This window comes from Chelonia mydas, chromosome 9 (genome assembly GCF_015237465.2).
Source record: "Chelonia mydas isolate rCheMyd1 chromosome 9, rCheMyd1.pri.v2, whole genome shotgun sequence".
Taxonomy (NCBI): domain Eukaryota; kingdom Metazoa; phylum Chordata; order Testudines; family Cheloniidae; genus Chelonia; species Chelonia mydas.
In genome coordinates, this window is record NC_057855.1 from 75,673,503 (window position 1) to 75,692,450 (window position 18,948).

The following is an 18,948-nucleotide window of genomic DNA, read 5'->3' on the forward strand; positions in this document are numbered from 1 at the left end:
GGGGACAAACATGCACATTAGCCTAGGCCAATGCTGCCCCATCAATAAATCTTATTCAGGAAATAGACTTATTTATGGATCCTAGTATTTTACTTCCCCTTGCTGTGAACAGCAACTCTAGAGAAAGTGGCATGGGCACTAGAAAGCACATGATATAAGGCAACTGGTTCTTCAAGGTGATAAGGGATCAAAAGTCAGCTAATTTTGCTTTCTAGGTTACCAGGGTGGGAGGTCTGGAGCAGAGGCCTCCCAGTACCAGACTGCTAGTCAAACTCAAATGCAAAAGGCAGATAGGGCTACTATTCGGAATCATAAATGATTCAGGATGATTTGTGAGGTAGCTAAAACCAGCTAAGTTCCTCTTCGGATGTTTTTAAAAAGCCATGAATAAATGGAGTGGAGTAAGTTTTTTGTAGTTTGGACCAGAGGCACAAGTTCATGTCAACTACCAGGCAGAAGGGACTGCCATTACCTATCCTCTGAGAGACATCTGCCAGGTTGCAGCAAGTTAACCCAGAAGACTGGAGATCAGTAGAAAGACTCCCACATTCATATTCCTGAATCCTGCAGGCTGGCAAAGCAGGTGGAGCTACTACCATGGTTAACATGGCAAGATGCACCAGGTAGATTATACTCAAAATGACATTTACAATTGTTTCCAACATAGGTTGCCAAGTTGTATGTGTAGGCACCACTAGCTTGTGGATGCCCATGTTTGTCTTTCTGAATTAGATTATATGGAAGTTATTAGTTAGATGTTGGGTGCATCCAGCACCAAGGTCCAAGTGCCAAATGCAGTACTACTCACCAGCAGGCCAGAATCACGGTTTCTACATTTTGTTGCATCACAGTTACAGCCTGCAGTACAGCCTAGCCTCTGCTTCCTGCAGCCACACTGCCTGTTTCCACATCGGCCCCGGCAGGAACACTTAAGAGAAGAGAACTCAATGTAATAACAGTTCCACTGCTGCTGGGTTGTGTCTAGATAGCCACAGCAGAGGGTCTTTACCAGTGCTAGTACTGGACACCAAACTGCATAAACTACCATGACCCTCATCACCTCACTGCCACTCTATCCCCAGAAAAGAGACCCACTGAGCCATCTCCTGGAGTAGATGTTCATTCTGAATATTGGTGTTTCAGCACCACCACGATCACTTTCATCACCTTGCCAGGTCAAATTCAAGCTTGAGACCTCTCCATGTTCCCATTACACATGCCAGCAACAGCCAGTCTCACTCACAGGTCTAAGTGCATGAAACTAGAGTTTCTCTCAGATAAAGCTAATGCACATCCCAGTTCAGAAGTAAAAAGGTTACATTGGTTTTGTGGCACAGTTTTAAATTCTAAGCGTGAAGTACAATCAGCCACTCTCACCCCTGCAATGGAGGTTCTGAAACTGCCTAGTTTTTAAATAAGGTTTGAGCACAGCAGTTCAGAATTACAAACTCCCTTTGATGCCAAGCAGCAGTTTCAATGCGGATGGCCCCCAACCCTTCAGGTCAGTTGAGCCTGCATGTAGCTTGCAGATGTGTCAGAGTATACATTATACACAAGTGTATCTGTAAATAAAATGAAATAAAAAAAATAAAAATTTGAGGGAGAAGGCAGTCAGCCTTCATAGGGGATCAGAGAGCTGGCTTTGGGGAAATTCAAGTTTAGAATGACCCATTGGTTCTTACTGATTTAAGCGTTCAGCACATGCAAGCTCCATCCACAGTGCCTCTCCCTCAAAAATCTTAGTGGAGAGCAAGAGCCTGAACAAGGTATCACTACGGGAACCAGGAAGGAAGGGAGAGTTCCCACAAAGTTTAACACTTCTCTCTACCTCCCAAATGCCATTCCTTAGTTGTATGCATGTGCTTCATTTGGTACCCATCACTGCTTGTGGAGAAAGCTGCATGGTACCAGTGTCATCAATATTTTTGCCTCTTTATCATCTCCCACTCTCTCTCACTCATCTTCTATTCTGTCCCCGTTTCCCATCCTACATGTAGTGCTTAGTGTTCCATAGCCATCTTCTCCCTACGGGGTCAGCAGCCCTGTACACATAGAAGCTGACTACTCAGCTTCTTTTGCATCACACGATAGCTGGGACCATCTGCAGGAGGACTTTGCAATCCTAGCCAGTTTCTCTCTGGAACAGCCACATGCATGAGCATAGCAGTTCAGAGAGTTACAAATTCCTTTGATGTGCAGGAAGTACAGCTGCCCTGGAGTACTTGCTACTTTTGCTGCTATCTGAAGTGTTCAGGTGGATGGCAGACAACAATCCATCCAAAGCACTACTGGCCACAACTAAATGCCCTCTGGTGCTGCTGGAGTAAGTGGCTTTTGCTTCAGAATGCCAGCACAAACCCCACAGTTCAGCTGTGTTTCATTCTGTATGTGCTAGGCAGCATCATGACATATATAAGTGGCCCCCTCAGTCAGAGCTAGTAACCCAAGCCGGAGGCAGAGAAAGGTAACTGGATCATACCCCTGATAGGCTTTTCTTGGATCCTTTGGCTGCTTTTATTGGCACCCACTCTGCATCTTCCATCTCCCCTCCAGACTCCCCAGATTCAGAGAACAGCTCTTGCACATCCATTTCTGGTGTCTGTGCACGGGGTTTTGCAGTTGTCTGACGGCGAGTCTTTGGCTACAGATGGAAATTAGATGGTTTGAGACCTCCTAAGGAATGTGTCAGAATTTGGACTACTCCAGAGTCCCAGCAGCATATCACACCCAGCTTACTTGAACAGCCAAGAGAACTGCAGGACCAGGCAGGTGCCAAGTCATCAGGTTGGCAGGGATTCTTAACAGTTCAAAGCAGCAGCTGGTTTAGCCTGTTATCTTTAAAGTTTGCAGAACTTTGGTGCACTGCCCCATGCTACACAGCTATGACAAGTGATCCTAAATCACCACATTATTCCTAGTGGTTAGCATATTTGCAGGCCATACGTTATACTTGATTTCTAGTTTCTTGCTCCCTGTCTCAGCAAACGCTGGCAGTGCTGCAGAAGAAGCAGCCTGCTTGCGAGGGTGGGGACAAGGCAAAAACTGTATCAACATACGCGGTGTGACAGCTTCCTTTAGACAGAAAAGGAGCAGCAGTGCCAACTGGTTCCAAAAGGATTCTAGTTCTTTACTAAAGAAGAGGGTGGGGGAAATCCTTGGGGCCTGCCTAGGGCAGATGATGCATCTATCCCAGTCTTCAGAACAAAGAAGCTTAATAAAGCAACTCGGGTGTAAGAGGGAAGTTTGAAAGGTTTGTTAGCCAGTATCTTTATCCATACAGAGCCTGATCAGTCACAGAGAAGTGTGGCAATTAGCACATGGCAGTTGTTTACCTTGGGTGGAACATAATCAAAGGGAGAATCTGGGGACTGAGTCGGCATTTGCTGAATGTGTCGGAGCTTCTGTCCACTGGCAATTTGGTGGAGTATTAATTTCTGTTAAAAAAGATGATGAATTTCACTGCATCATAAGTAGCCAAACCTAACAAACCCTGCCACCAATAAGCCGCCAGGTGGCTGTGCACACACTCTTCCCTACCTGTTTGAGGGACTCATTCTCCTGGAGAAGCTCTTGGTTCTTCTCACAAAGTTCCCTCATCTTCTCAAGCTCTTCATCCTGTTCTCAAGAAAGAATGAAATCTGTAGGGTTATTTAGGGTCTGAGAGGTAGAAACTGCTTCCAAACTGCTGGCAACAGATTGTTCAAGTCAGGAGGAGGTCTTGCTCAATGCCTAGGAGTGCTCTGTTCCTCCACATCCGCAGAGGTGGCCTCCCCACCAATCTCCAACATGAGACTAGACCTTTAGTTTTGAGGTCAGGAGGAATACAAGCCTCACTGTCAATAACTTCCTCTGTCCTACCAAACAGGCCAACAGTTCCCTCTCCTCATGTTACAGTCTCCAAACTTTTAACATATTCCTTACCCTTCAGGGACAATCTATGAGTTAGGCTAGGAAAGCTCTGCTTCAGTAGCTTGGCCAACTCTCTCCTTCCCTAGCAATTTGCTATACTAAACTCTAGGAGCTTTGAGGGAGAGAATAGTGTATTCCACTGTTTGCTACTGTAGGGCCCACCCTGGAGCTGGTGCTTTTAACATTTCCACTGCTGGATCCCCCCCAAAGGCCCTTCATCACTGAAGGCAGACTGATGCTGCACTCAGCATGGAGCTAACAGTATTCCTTTGGTTGGCCTGAGCATGCAGAAAAGCAGCTGATGTGGGGCTTGTGGAAGCTGAACTGGCCTTTGAGGCAAGGCTGTTGTCACTTCGTAAATGCTCCTTCGAAAGAAGCAAACTAACACAGACTAGAGGCCCAATATTCCAGCCATCTACTAGCAACTACTCCAAGCAGTCTAGTCTACAGATGGAGAGCAGCATGAATAATTTCCATTGTTACTCAGCCACTTGGAAGCCCCGCTTCCAATGGCAAGGAGCTGGCATTGCGCCAGCAGGGGCAATGGGAGGACACCCACATATAAAAAGATCCTGCACCAGGGGACCCCTCCATGAAGAGGGAACCTACCACAGCTGAGTCCACCTCCATCTAATCTACCTGGAACTTGAGTCGCTCAAGTAGCTGTTGCTCATGCTCCGTTAGAGAGTCCTCCAGCTTCTTCTCTGCTGCTTCTTTCTGCTGCAGTTGGCTAAGCAGGTACAGAACCTATAGGCAAATTAACACAGCTTAGATGAAGAGGATGTAGACAGTGACAAAACATGCTTTCAAGGGATAAACCCCTAAGGCATGCCTGGCAGTCTTGACATTCTCAGTAGACCTGGAGGTTTGGGGGCAGCTGAAGAGATGGTGTGGTGGGCAATCTCTAGTAGGCAGACAAGTTGTAGAGACAAGCAAGCTAGTTCTTTGCCATCCACAGCATAAGAGTAGTCTGGGTCCACTTGAAAACACCACCTTGTGTTCAGATGCAGCAAGTTTGTGCCTTTGAATGGAGCTGAATAAAATGGTTCTGTTTTTACTTCAGCAAGACCATTTAGCACCATTAAAACTTTAGAAATGGAGGCCAGAAGACAGATGAGGGAGACTTCCTAAGGGATAATTACATCAGGTCTCCTGCCAGAGGCCAATAAAGCCTCATGAAAATAGGGTTTTTTTGTTTGTTTTTGTTTTTTTAAAATAAAAGGTTGCAAATTGATTTTAATTTAACCCTTTTTCTCTTAAGGAAAGAGGTACTTGGATCTAGGTACTCTTCTGGGCAGACCTTTAGGGACCTTTTTGAAGAGAAGCTCCAAGACATTTGTTTAACCCCACAGAAGCCAAGCAGTGGTAATAATGGTGCTCCTTCACCTCTGGGTTTTACCTTTTCCTGATGTTGCTGCTCCTGCGTCACCAACTGACTTTGGAGCTCAGCCTCTATCTCTGCCACCTGGTTTCGCTCTTCAAGCAACATTTTCTGCATGTCTGCACAGTTAGCTTTGCTCTGTTCCAGGCTGCTGTGAAGTTTGCTTTCCTCCACTTTGGAGGAAACCAGCTGAAAGACATCAGTAAGGAGACTACTGGAGAAAATGGGTGCCACTCTCCACAGCCTATGAGTGGGACTGGACATCAGCAACAAGGGTGCTGGAGTCAAATTTAGAGCTAGACACACCTGAAAACCATCATCAGGTACCCCCCGCGCACACACTTCACTATGGAAGCAGATAGAATCGGCAGCAGTGACAACAGTTACTAGAATGACTCCACCATTGTCTATTATCTTTGTTGCTGCATTTCAGCATGCCATTGTCTCCCCCACTCCTCAGATATCTCTTGATCCCACCTACCTCATTTGTCTCCAGTCTTCTTGGACTTGACATCTACTTCTCCTGCCTTGAGTTTCTAACTCTCTCCTTGATCCTCTACAAGTCTGGTTTCCTCCCCCTCCCTCCATTTCATCTATGCTTCCGTTATGAGTGGTCTTTCCTTGGCCAAATCTCTAGGTCTCTGTTATCCTTCAAAGTTACCCACCACACAGAAAGACAATTACTCCCTATCCTGACATTTATAGACTGTGTTTTTCATTGCTGACTACTCCTTCAGGGACGCTTTTTATGCTGTTTTCCCCTCCTCCCTTGCACTCAGAGTACCCCCAGAGATTTGTCCTCTGCCCTCACTGCCCCTGGGCAAACTCATCTGCTCACAAAGTTCTGATTAGTGTCTCCAGGCCAGTGCCTCCACATTTCCTTCTAATTTTTTTGTGGATTTTTTTTTTTTTTTTTAATTTTAAACCTTTCCTCCTGGGAGTCTCAATGCCAACTCAAAGCCATCTTCCCCATCTCCCAACTGTAGACATTGCTAGTAAATTCCTGTTTCTCCACAACCCATGCTTCCAGTTTCTGGAAGTCCCAATCAGCCTTTGATTGTATCATACCTTTACTAATGCAACTTGCTCCTTTCTGGCTTTCTTTACACACACTCACTCTTAACCTTCCAAAACTCCACAGCAGAAAGTCACATGCCTCACTCGTAGCTATAACCATGTTCAGCTCTTCCCTGAACACCATCATAGGCTCCCCCATACCTCCTGTGTCAAATTCAAGTTCTTCCTTTTCAAGGATGGTGTCTCCCCTCCCAACCCATTTGTCATGGATGCATCCTGTGTGTCTTTTCCCCACACTTCCTCCATGCTACACCCCAGGTCAGGAATCGCATTCTGACCCCATCCAGCATGCCTCTTCCCTCTCTTTAGGCTGCCCATATAACCCACTTCAAGGAGACCAATGGTTGTTTTAAAATGTTAAAACAACCATCTATGTAACCTTCAAAATGAATGCACTATTCACCCAATCGTCGTCATGATCTTTTTATGACCCTTGTCCAGGGGTGAAAGTCAGTCTAGAAACTTACCAGTACGGGGCTGGGCTGGGGCCAGCTCTGGCCCCTGGAAGGGGTGGGGCCTTGGGTGGAAGGGGCGAGGCTGCGGGAGGTCAGAGCCAGCCCTGGCCCATCCTGTACCAGCAAGTGCCTCCTTCCCCCTCCCCGGGATAACAGCGGCAGCAGGGCTCCGGCCACCACTACCGCCCCAGGCCCTTTAAATTGTCCCCAGAGCCTGCTGGAGCCCTGGGGAAGCGGCGGCGGGGGACGATTTAAAGGGCCCTGGGCTTCGGCCACCGCTACTGCCCCGGGCCCTTTAAATTGCTGCCCCAGCCCTGCCGCCACTACCCCAGGGCTCTGGCAGCAGGGCTCTGGCAGCAATTTAAAGGGCTGGGGGCTCTAGCTGCTCCCGGGAGCCGCAGGCCCTTTAAATTGCGCCGGGGAAGCTGATCCACCCCAGTACAGCGCACCGGCTCTTGCCAGTATGCCGTACTGGGGCATACCGGCTTACTTTCACCTCTGCCCTTGTCACAACCCCTTCCTGTCATGTATCACCACATTTGTCACTTCCTTCTATTCTTGTCCAACCCGAGATTATGAGCTCTTTGAGGCAGACATCTCTATGGTGAAAGCTAATAAATACAGTGTAGCAATCCCAAACAGATGGATGTGCCACAATGCAGAAAAAATTTACCTCTCCAATCAGGTATTTCAGGGCACATTTTGCCTCTAGAATAGTTGCAATAGTTTCCCAGCGTTGCTTCACCCGGTCTCCATTGTCGGCATCCAATAGCTTCTGCTGCAGATCTGCTATCTGGGCACTCCTTTGGAAACAAACACGCATTTGAGCTCAAGGAAAAGAATTTGGAGTAGCTCTTGCATAACACTAATGTCATATTCCCAAAACATTACATTATGGAAAGCAACTTCAGTTAGTTAAAACTTGATTGTTTGCACAGTGGTGGGGTCTGCTGCAAAGCTGCATTGGTGGGTCAGCTGGAAATTCGTTCTCCTGAATCTGTACCAAGCCACTGCTTCAGCATCATGCAAGTAGGGCTGTGCTACCATCTTTCAGATAAGCAAAACAGACATACATTTCTTTTGCATAAATAGTGTTCATAGCCGCAGTATCTTGGAAATTCTCACTGGATAGCTATATTCTGCCTGAAACTACATAGAACAGGTCAGTTGTATTTCCTATTCTTTACTTCTCCCAGGTCTCACAGAACAGCTGCAACGGTGAACGTGTAAGGTACCTTGAGATGATGGTGCTATAGAAATGAGAGCTAGTTCTGCCCGCTAGAAGCTTCATGACACTCCCTTACCTGAGCGCCATCTCTGTTTCCAGGCTTTCTATCTGCTTTGTGATGGAATGGTCTATTTCTGAAGCCTGCACATCTGCGATCGAGTATGTACGTCTCTGAAGAGAATTGCAGCAAGACACAATAGGAAATAATTTGAGGTTGGGGAGGCAGGAGGAGAGTGAGAACAACCTAGTGCTTGAGCAGCGGTGGGTAAACCACGAGTCACGTTCGGACCGTTGGACCTGTTAATCTGGTCCTAGAGCTCCCGCCAGGGAGCAGGGGCTTGCCCTGCTCCATGCTCCAGCCAGGGAGTGGGGTTTGGGGCTTTCTGCACCGCTCCCGGAAGTAGCGGCATGCCCCAACTCCGGCTCCGACGCACAGGGGCAGCAAGGGGGCACCACACACTGCTCCTGCCCCAAGTGTCACAGGGGGACATGCTGCTGCTTCCAGAAGCTGCGGGGGCAGCACCTGCGGATAGGGCAGCGCACAGAGCAGCCTGGCCACGGCTCTGGGTAGGAGCCGGAAGGGGGACATGCCGCTGCTTCCAGTAGCTGCTAGAGGTAAGCGCCGCCCGGAGCCTGCACCCTGAGCTTCTTCCTCCTGCCCCAACCCCAGCCCTGATCCCCCTCCCACCCTCTGAACCCCCCCCCCCCCGTCGCTGCACAGAGCATCCTCCTGCATCCCAAGCGTCTCTTCCCAGTCCCACCCAAGAGACTGCACTCCCAGCTGGAAAGCTCCCCCACCTCCTGGCCAGCCTGGAGCCCCTTCCCACACGCTGAACTCCTCATTTCTGCCCCCACCCCAGCAGGAGCCCTCACCCCCTCCTGCACCCCAACCCCCAATTTCGTGAGCATTCATGGTCTGCCATACAATTTCTATACCCAGATGTGGCCCGCAGGCCAAAAAATTTCCCCACCCAGAGCTTGAGTCTGAGTTTTAGTTTAGACACTCTAAACACTTAAGATAGGGGTTGTATTACCAGGAAAGATGTTTATAAATAGTTCCTCTCAGCTGAAACCCGACCCTCCTTCTCAATTGAAGAAGGGGTTGTATACAAAACCTTTGATGGGGCAGGGACCCACTGTCATGACACTGATGCCAGACTAATTGCTTTAGGGAATAGAACCACGAAGAACCAGATCCCCGCTACCTCTTGTGCTACAACCACCTCTTCATTGCTATTCCTTTCATCAGCCAGGGGGGCTGTGGAAACATTCATCTACTCTTCACAGGCCCAGAATGGAGAAAACAAGCATAGCAGTAAGAGGACAGAGAGTGAGTGTAGCTCTCAGCTATTGTTTCCCTGTGTGTCACTCACCCTGAGTTTTGGAGGTGGAGTCTCCCCAGCTTCCCTCTTTTCTCTAAGCTGCAGGAGTTCCTGGGCCAAGATTTTTCTATCCTCCAGAAGGTCAGAGAGGTGGCGCCGGGCCTCTTCAGTACTAACCAGAACCTCCACTTCATTTGCAAGCCAACTCTGCAGAAAGACAGGACAGAGAATAAACCACGGGTGGGCAAACTACAGCCCACAGGCTGCATACGGCCTGCCAGACGTTTCAATCCAGCCCTTGAGCTCCCACTGGGGAGCGGGGTCAGGTGCCACTCTGTGCAGCTCCCAGAAGCAGTGGCATGTGCCCCCTCTGGTTCCTACGCATAAGGGCAGCTCCACACACTGTCCCCGCCCCAAGAGCTGCCACCGCAGCTCCCATTGGCAGGGAACCATGGTCACTGGGAGCAGCAGGGGCAGCACCTGCGAACAGGGCAGCGTGCAGTAGAGCTGCCTGGCCGCACCTCCCCTTAGGAGCTGGAGGGGGGACATGCTACTGCTTCTGGGAGCTGCTTGAGGTAAGTGCCACGCAGAGCCTGCATCCCTGAGTCACCCCCACAGGCCCCAAACCCCTGCCCTGATCCCCTTCCCTCCCTCTGAATCCCTCGGTCCCAGACCAGAGCACCCTCCTACACCCCAAAACCCTCATAGCTAGCCCCACCCAAGAGCCTGCACCCACAGCTGGAGCCCTCACTCCCCTCAGCCCCCCAGCACCCACTCTGCCCCAGCCCAGAGCCCCCTCCCACACACTCATCTCCTCATTTCTGGCCCCACCCTGGAGCCCACCCCCCCAGCCAGATCCCTCACCCCCATCTGCACTCCAATCCCAATTTCGTGAGCATTCAAGGCCCACCATATAATTTTTATACCCAGATTTGGCCCTTGGGCCAAAAAGTTTGCCCACCCCTGTAATCAACTCTACTGAACATTTCAACAGTGGGACTTTGGTCACCCACTTCCTCCTCTGAACTCTTCCATATCTAGGGACAAATAAACTATGTTGCCTCTATTTACTCCTATACAGGACAGGAAATTCCATGGCCCTCCCTGTTCTCCACCCATCAAACCCAGCCTCCATCAGTGAGCTAGTCAGGCAACCTTTGTGTGAGCTCATTATTCAAAGGGATGCATCTGGCAGTGCACCACCATGCTGATACCCACTTTTACTCGAGCAGCAGCTCCTTCCATTCCTCGGTTTTGGCTTTCTTTCCGTTTATCCACTACTTCACGCTGTTTCTGTAGAGCATCTTTCAGGCGCTTGTTAGCAGCTGCTGCCTGAAAATAAATAAATAAATAAAATTCCACCACACATACAAGCATTTCCCCTCCCTGCACCCCTAGCACAGTTGAAACTGTTGGGCTGCTTAGCTTAATTTGATTCACAGTTCTGGGTGCAGGACTCCATGCTGCTGAAAGTCAGTCAGGAAACATCTGCACGATGACATCTGCACAAAAACACTGCTGCTTTTAGCTTTAGCTGTGGAATAGTAGATCTACATTTATAAGAATCCGTTCTTCCTTCACTGAGCCCTTATAAAAGCTAATACAGATGGGAGGTCACAGAGCGCAGGGCAGTATTAAGCCTGAAGGAAACAGATGCCTGATCTGCTTTTGGAATTATTGAATGTCAATAGCCTTTGGAGGAGAATACCCCTTAACTAGGGTCTTAGACATATTACAAGCCTCTTGGTTCACCTTTAGAATGCATTTTTATTATTAAGTCTATATGCTGGGTACCTAATTTCCTGTGATTCTGCAGCCAAGTTGTCTCCAGAATACACCCAATGCAGTTGTGTACCAGAACCGAAGCTCTCATTTTAAAAGCATTTTTGTGTCAAAACATTTCTGCTTCTAGGCCTTATAGTTGAAGAAAGCCTTCAAGAGTTGGACCCAGAGAAAACTGATGCAGTGCTGTCTTCTCACATCTGCAAACAGCCTGAGACAAGCTCTGCACAGTGTTAACTGCACCCACACACATCAATGAGAAGTCTGAAGCCTAATGTCAACACTTTAAACATCAGCGATCTCATTGGTGATCATTTTAGCAGATCCAGCTAGTGTGCTTATCCATCATTGTTGGAACAGGTGGTAAAATCTAGGGCAGGCAGTGCAATCAAGAGGTACTGGGTTTGGGAAGGAAACAGTGAGAATTAAGAGGAAGAGTCCCAAATTTTTCAAGGGGGAGAGAAAAGTCACAATGCATCCCCTCTGAACTGACATCTTCAATTCATCTCCAAACCCCAAAACTGTTCCCCAGAATATCAAGAGTTCCATCTGTCCCCTGCCAAAACTCCAGTCACGTCTTCCAGACCTTGGGGGACTGATCAGGAGTCCCTAGCAGATGCTGGCTCCTTACCTCTTCTGTTTTGCGCCTGAGGATATTGGCTTGATTCTGGAAGTCTCGTTCTAGCTTAAGCAGCTCATACTGCCTCTTGCGATCCTGAAGAGAAACAAACTAGGCAAGTCAAAAAGTTGCAGGTCATATAAAGACATGTTTTACAGTGCACTTGTTTAGTCCAGGGGGAGCATGACACAGACATCCTGTGTGCTCTATGACAGAAACACTGATCACTGTAAGCTTGAGCTGACTTAAAATTCAGGTGGCCCTTGTTGCTCTAGAATATGGTCTCCTACATCCTCTGGGGCTAGGACTGTTCTGCTCACAACACCTTGAGACAAGGAAACTTGAAAACTAAAGAGGCACAGAAGCCCTATTAGGCCTGAATGCCACAACCTGATTTGATTAAGTTAACTACTGTAATAGTAACAGCTTTAACTATATGCTCATGTAGGAGGCATCTGCCTTTCAAGGGTATATTGAGAATACACTACTTCTATTTTGTGGTAAAGCTACCCCTAGGTACTAACGCCGTGGTATTTTTTCCTTCTGATTTAGATCGGAGTTGTGATCGCTCTACTGGCAGATCAAAGAACCTCAGACATAAACCAATTGTCTATCTGCCCATGACACACATAACTGGTGAAAGGTGGCAGCCTGCCACTCAGGCATATATGGAACAAGAGGCTTTTTGACCTATTGGTTTGTTATTCTCAAGGCACTGTAGAGATGTTATGTTTTCAGATGTTAACTCATGGCCAGCAGTGACTGTCCAAGCGATTAATGGCTCACTTACCCGTTCTTTCAGCTGGATCACTTCCTTGTCCTTCTGCTGCTTCCACTGTCTAAATTTCTCAGCATCCTCTTTCATTTGGCGCATCAGCTGTACCCGCTGATTTTTCATTTCCTGCAGCAGGAAGTTATTCCAGTACTTACACTTTGGATAGTTTTTCCAAGTACTCTTGACAAGAGGACATATTACAAAACTTTGCCCACCCGCAACACCTGCCTTTTGAGGATGTCAGTGCTTGAGACTAATTATTTCATCCTCTTAACCCCCACTTAAAGGGGTAGGGAATCATCTTGATTTTACAGACATGGAAACCAAGTTACAACAAAGTCAAGTGACTTGCCCAAGGCTTGGACTGAACAAGTAGTATAGCCAGATTTGACTCCCATGCCTATACTTATACTACAAGAGCCTCCTATCCACTCCCTCATTAGCAGCGATAGTCACATAACTACAATTACAGGAGTCTTGTAATACACAGGGTGATGCCAACCCAATAAAATGGAAGTTTTCACTATCTTCTGGCTGAAGTTACTCCATTAGATGAGCTCAGAGGCTGCATATGGCAGTGTTAGTTACCCGAATCTCCTGGTTCAGTTTGGAGACTGTGCGCTCTGTAGATTCTTTCAGCTTCAAGAGTTTTGACTGTTCATTCAATTTCTTCTTTAGCTCATTCATTTGCCCTTCCAACTCCTGGAGTCTTTTCCTGCGGCGTTCACTCAGCCTGCAAAGAATCACCCTATAAATATATGCCTAGTAGAGCTATTCTCCAGAAATAGACTCCCCTTCTCCTTACTGTGAAAACAGACCCAGAATTGCTGTCCCTCACTCACCCCAGGACCTGACCATTGTATAAAGCAGAGTTTAGAAACTCTGGCTGTGCTTCTCAGCAACTCATTCAATCCAAAGGGAAGGTTGGAAGGGAGATGCACACTAGAAATCTATTTCCCAGGGTGCAAGTAGAATAGCTGATCCTGGGCAAGCCAAGAACATCTCTGCTATGAGATCAGTTCCCTTCAGGTGAACGAGAGCCGACTGCATTGCAAACATACCTTAAAACTCCCAAAGAGACGGACAGCCGCTAATCCCAGAGCCCAGGTTAAATGACTCAAGCTTGTAGGGTTCACACAATGGAGCTAAAAACAACAATAATGAAGACATTCGGGCTAGGACTGAAGCCCAGGCTCTGAGACCCTCCTTCTTCACCCGTTTTCAGAGCCTGGACTCCAGTCCAAGCCCAAATGTCTTCACTGCTATTTTTAGCTCCATAGTACAAGCCTGATTCATTGGATCCAGGCTCCGAATCTTGCTGCTGCAGGGTTTGGGTTTTTTTGTTTGTTTGTTTTTTGCAGTGTAGATAGACATACCAATAGAGTCTGGAACTGTAATACGGTACACTCCCACTTAACTAGAATTTCCTTTATCTGAAAATTCTAGTTATCTGAATCCACAGTGCACTCCCCAAGTAGCCCACTAATAACTTCTCAATTAACCTCTTCGTGCTAAGCTAATATTCAGCAAGGAGTATAATTCATGCTATACCAGTGCAACAACATATCCACTCACAATCTGGTTCCATGGCTGCAGCATTGTGCCCAGTTCAAAAGTGCAGCCTGTAACTAGTTGTATCCATAGCAGCCTCTCTAGTCAGCCCTCCTCTCCCATCATGAAGCCCTGCAGCCCAGGACACAACCCCTGCCAGTGACCATCAATGCAGGAATTTCACGGACATTGGAATCATCACTGAGGGGCTGTGTCCGGCATAGCCCAGGGCAGGCAACATGTGCAGGAGAGGGGCTGACACACAGAGCTCATTGGCTCATAGCGCGGAAAGACAACAGTGGCCAATTGAGCAAAGCAGCTCCCCAGAGTGTCTTCAGCCTGCAACTCCCACTGTATCCAGACCTTTGCCTCCCAGCCCGAAGCTAGAACCAAGATCAAAAATAGTACTTCTGTTTAACTGAATGCCTGGTTATCCAAAAGTTTCAGCTGTTCCCCAAGCCATTTGGAAAACAGGAGTATACTCTAAAGAGACTAGCGATAAGAATAGATTTAATCAGCAGACGGCAAAGCGCTTTAAAGATAAGTAAGTCTGACAAGTCCTTCCCAACAAATCAAATCAGGTATGCATTATTCTTGTTTTATTGATGGGAAACTGAGGCACTGAGAAGGGAGAAAACTACACAACATCAGAGTCTGTAGCAGGGCTAAGAATAATGCTTTGGCTCCCTGTTCTGGGCGTTAAGTCTCAAGAGCCTCCCCTTCCTCATCTCAACTCCTAGCAGGATGCACTAGGTCAGAATAGATTCTCTACAAGAGAAATTGAAAATTTACTCATTCAGAGTTGAGGGTATTCCCCCCACCTCACACGTTATGCCAGTCTGTAGGGTAAAAACATGATACAGTAGGCACCTTCCTAGTGCCAAACATGAACGCTTCCACAGCCTAAAAATATACTCATTGTCTCAATGAAGTAGTTAAGGTTTGTGAAGTGATTCCCCAGAGCCCTCATGACCTGACAGGGGTGTGAATTCAATTCCTTAGCTTGGTTCATTGTGTAGTGTGGTGATAAAAACTACACCCAGCACCTGAAGTGTGCAGATTTATCAAATGGGACATAGTCATGGAGGAGACAAGCCCATTCATTGCAACACAGTTTGGAATTTAGGATTTTATGTTTTATTCCAGTAGTCAGTATGTGCTGCAATGGCCAGGCCAATTTACTTGCCAAGCCAAGTGCCACTGATTGGTTCCAGTAGATGCTCATTTCTCTAATCTACTTGGCCTTTCTAGCCAGCCTTACTTTGCTTGGTTAACATCCTTCTTTGCAGTGTGAAGTGCAAGGATCAGTTCTTCCTTCTCTTTTTGCAGGCTGCTGACCTCCAACTCCAGGCCCTTGATATTAGTCTAGAAAGGAGACAGGAGCAGAGAGATTTCACGTCTTGAAATCCCAATGGCTAGGGACAAGGCTAGATAAGGTCTTGGGGAGCCATGTTTCTCTTCAATAGGTTGGACAACTGCACTATTGTCAGAGGAATCAGAAGACTTCTCCATGCAGCAACTGTAGGAGCCAGATCAATATACACCTGCAGTTAGCCTTTAGTCTGGCCGTCATGTTTTGATCAATAAGTCAGGTGGGTTCAAAAATGACGGATTCCAGCACTTATAGGAAAGAGGAAGCCAGTTCAATGGCAGCAGTGGCTGAGTTCCATGGAGGCTAAGCAGTGCCACAGCAGAAGTGCAATTCTGAGGGGTGAGCTGGAAGACTGGGACTACATGGAACAGTCAGTAGCCAGTGTCCTGATCAGAAGCAGCAAGGACTGGCTGCTTAGAACGACATTTAGGCACCGTAGTTCTGCCACCTGTGGGCACCTACAGCTAGATGATTACCATTCCAGAGATGGCCGAGTCCTGTGACGGAGGCTCTCTGATACCACACCTCAAGACATACGGAGTTCTTACTATGAGAACCACCAAGGGAATGCTCATGTTCTGATTAATCCCTTCCCCCACTAGCATTACAAAACATGCACATATAGGATGAAGAAGAGGACAACACTGGACAGATATTTCCATGAGTCTTCCTGGAAAGGAGCATTTACCTGGTATTGGGACTGTATTGGCTCCAGCTGGCTGTCATTCTGGGTCATTTTCTTGGCCAAGGCCTCTTTCAGAGCCAGGGCTTTATTTAATTCTATCAATGCTTTGGACATCTCTGCCTGGCGGAGGGCATGCTGGGTGGTGAAAGCATCTGGGGATCTCTTGCTGTCCTGGCTGGTTTCTGCTTGCTGGAATATAGACACAATTATTAGCCAGAAGAAACGAATTCCAAGGAGCTCCTCAGTGCTTGCATTGGCAGTTTGAACATAGCAGAACAGCTGAATACTACTGAAGTAAGCAGCAGTATTTATATAAAATGCTTGGACTTTTTTTTTTTTTTTTAAAACATAACTTTATAATTTTAAGAAGGACAAAATAAAAAAACAGGAAAGGGTACAGTAAAGGAGGAAGGATGGATGGTAGGAAGTAACTATAAAGTGACAAACACATGGGATTAGGGAACAGGAAAGATGCAGTTACTGAGTGAATGAGAATATTTACATAGTCAAAATCTGCAGTATATCAGACACCCCCCCACCCCCACTTACAGCGTCAGATTCTTGCTCAGAGTTTGCCATCTCAGCAACAGCTTCCACAGATACTGCCACATAGGCAGCACTTTCATCCTGTGTAGCACAAACAGAGCACTTTAATGTAGAGCAGTGAGAAGTGATGTGCAGTTAACAAGGGCTCCTTGCTGTCCATTTAGAACAGCAAAGGCTTCTCTAGACTCTCCTCTGATCTGAAAAAACTCTCCTCTCCAGGAAGAGAAGGCCACTGGCATCCCATTTTAACAGCAGCAGTGAACGCCTCTTTTGAACGCAGTCTCAATTGACAAGGCAAAGTTACTCCCTATCAGACATTTCCTGCACTGCACAGAATTGGCAGCCAGTTCCTTACGGGGTGGTTGGAGCTTTGAGGGACATCTAGGAACATGGAAGAATCATATATTAGACAAGGACGTGACATTTTCAAACAATTCCAGCTCCCTCCAATGGGACCGTTTACTAGAAACATAGAAGCTAAAACCCTGAGCTTCCAAGAGTTGTTTTTGCGCCCTGCATTACCCAGTCTTTGGGCTGTAAATTTGTGCAATAGTTTCACTTCACAGCATTCTTCTGAGGATACTCATTTACTCTGGAGCGAGCAGCTATCTGAGCATAAAATGGTCATTTTGTGGCTTTGAAGTTTCAACAGGAAGTCTATATTAAAGTAACTTGCCGAGAGCCATTTAACAGCCACACACCTGTGCAAAGGGCTTATTTAGCAGGGCTTTAAAGAAACCACTACCTAGCAGACTGGCACCATACCACTGAGTTCATCTCAGTAGGAAGCTCATTTGGTACAGGGATCTTCCCATTCCCTAGGTCAGTTCTTACCTGCAGCTGGACTATCACTTGCTGGAGATCACGAATCACTTCTATGTTCTCTTTGAGCTCCTGATCCTCCAGAGTCTCTACCAGCTTCTGCAGATCAAGTTTGCACCTAAAAAATTCAGACACGCAACTGAGTCCACGGGTCTTGCTTGGCAATTGCATGTCTGACTGCTCAATAGATAGGGTATTGCCAACATACTTGCTCACCCTCCCTGCATACAGATGGACTTTGGAATAACAAATGCAGAGCCAATCAATGAAATGAACAGTGTTGCAGGGCACTTCTGCAGCACATGAAACTGGATTGGACTTACGCAGAATGCTGCCGGAGTTCCTCTAGTTTGGCATTCATCTTATCATTTTCTTGTTCTGTCTAAGAAAAGAAAAGTCAATTAGATACTGAATTATAGAAGGAGAAGCAGGAAACAGCTATCTTCTTTGTAGCAATACTGCTTCATCATTCTACTGTAAGGTGACTTGCATTGTGATTCAGTACAGGTTTCTGCACACTCAGGGGAAGGTTAGTTCCCTTTAATTTAAAGTAAGTCTGGACTTTTCTCCAAAGCCAACAAAAGAGCAGGTATAAGGAGCTTTTGGGAGAAGTTGGCATGCAAGACACATTTTGACTTATTTAACCCTGGAATCACAAAGTTTGGCAGTACAACCGCTGCGGGCAAATGGCCTCCAAATAGTCAAGACACACAGAGCCACAGTGACTGATGGGAGAACTTGGGAAATAGAAAAGTTGGTATTCAATGTTGTATTCCTGTGGGTAATGCATTTTCAGAGCAAAGTGCAATGTATTCCAGTTCTAGTACATTTGGGTCAAAACCTGCAGGCTTCAGAACCAGATGCATTCTGTAGCTTAACATCATATTGCTACTGGACATTTAATATGTTCCCTACAAATTTAGCTTTAGTCCTCCAGAGTCAGATGCTCCTGAATACCATTTGACCACTAACAGTGTTCTATTTCCAACAGGTGGGAAACAGTAGTGTGTAGCTAAAAGCTCTTCACATAGAATTTTGAGCCTTACCAGAATGATTCTCTCCAACATCTGGGCTGTCTGACCAGCTGCCTCACTCAGACCTCGGCTCAACTTTTCATTTTCCTCCATCAGGGACTGGTTCTTCTCCATGAGGGACTGCAGATTCTCTGATGGCTTCATACTAATTAAGACAAGTGTTTATTATTTTAATGCCAATGAGGTATTTACTGTTACAGACTGACAGTATCCTGAATGAACTTTATTGAATTAAGATAAACTTTATTGAATTTGGGTTAATACCTGTGGGATAAACATTTTCATTTCCTATACAATGTATGTATTATTGTGAGATTTTATGGAACTTCTTTAGCAAGAAGACAAAGATTACTGCAATCTTCGGAAGGTATGAGGAAGTTCAAAGGTCTT

The 18,948-nt window shown here is 46.8% G+C and overlaps 1 protein-coding gene across 4 annotated transcripts in view; it reads right to left on the reverse strand.

Annotated features, from left to right (window-relative positions):
• The window catches only part of KIF4A (kinesin family member 4A), a 40,666-nt gene that overhangs the window by 1,410 nt on the left and 20,308 nt on the right, over positions 1-18,948 (reverse strand). For all 4 annotated transcript variants that reach the window (XM_037909832.2, XM_037909833.2, XM_043521665.1 and 1 more), the window contains 19 exons: positions 18,571-18,703; positions 17,848-17,906; positions 17,537-17,642; positions 16,706-16,783; positions 16,160-16,345; positions 15,361-15,464; positions 13,137-13,281; positions 12,564-12,674; positions 11,786-11,869; positions 10,591-10,704; positions 9,424-9,579; positions 8,127-8,221; positions 7,496-7,625; positions 5,309-5,479; positions 4,549-4,656; positions 3,538-3,615; positions 3,333-3,434; positions 2,480-2,641; positions 809-928 (listed from right to left, as the gene is read on the reverse strand). In XM_037909832.2, the coding sequence (XP_037765760.1) occupies positions 809-928; positions 2,480-2,641; positions 3,333-3,434; positions 3,538-3,615; positions 4,549-4,656; positions 5,309-5,479; positions 7,496-7,625; positions 8,127-8,221; positions 9,424-9,579; positions 10,591-10,704; positions 11,786-11,869; positions 12,564-12,674; positions 13,137-13,281; positions 15,361-15,464; positions 16,160-16,345; positions 16,706-16,783; positions 17,537-17,642; positions 17,848-17,906; positions 18,571-18,703 (2,242 nt within the window). The remainder of the gene's footprint in view (positions 1-808; positions 929-2,479; positions 2,642-3,332; positions 3,435-3,537; positions 3,616-4,548; positions 4,657-5,308; positions 5,480-7,495; positions 7,626-8,126; positions 8,222-9,423; positions 9,580-10,590; positions 10,705-11,785; positions 11,870-12,563; positions 12,675-13,136; positions 13,282-15,360; positions 15,465-16,159; positions 16,346-16,705; positions 16,784-17,536; positions 17,643-17,847; positions 17,907-18,570; positions 18,704-18,948) is intronic.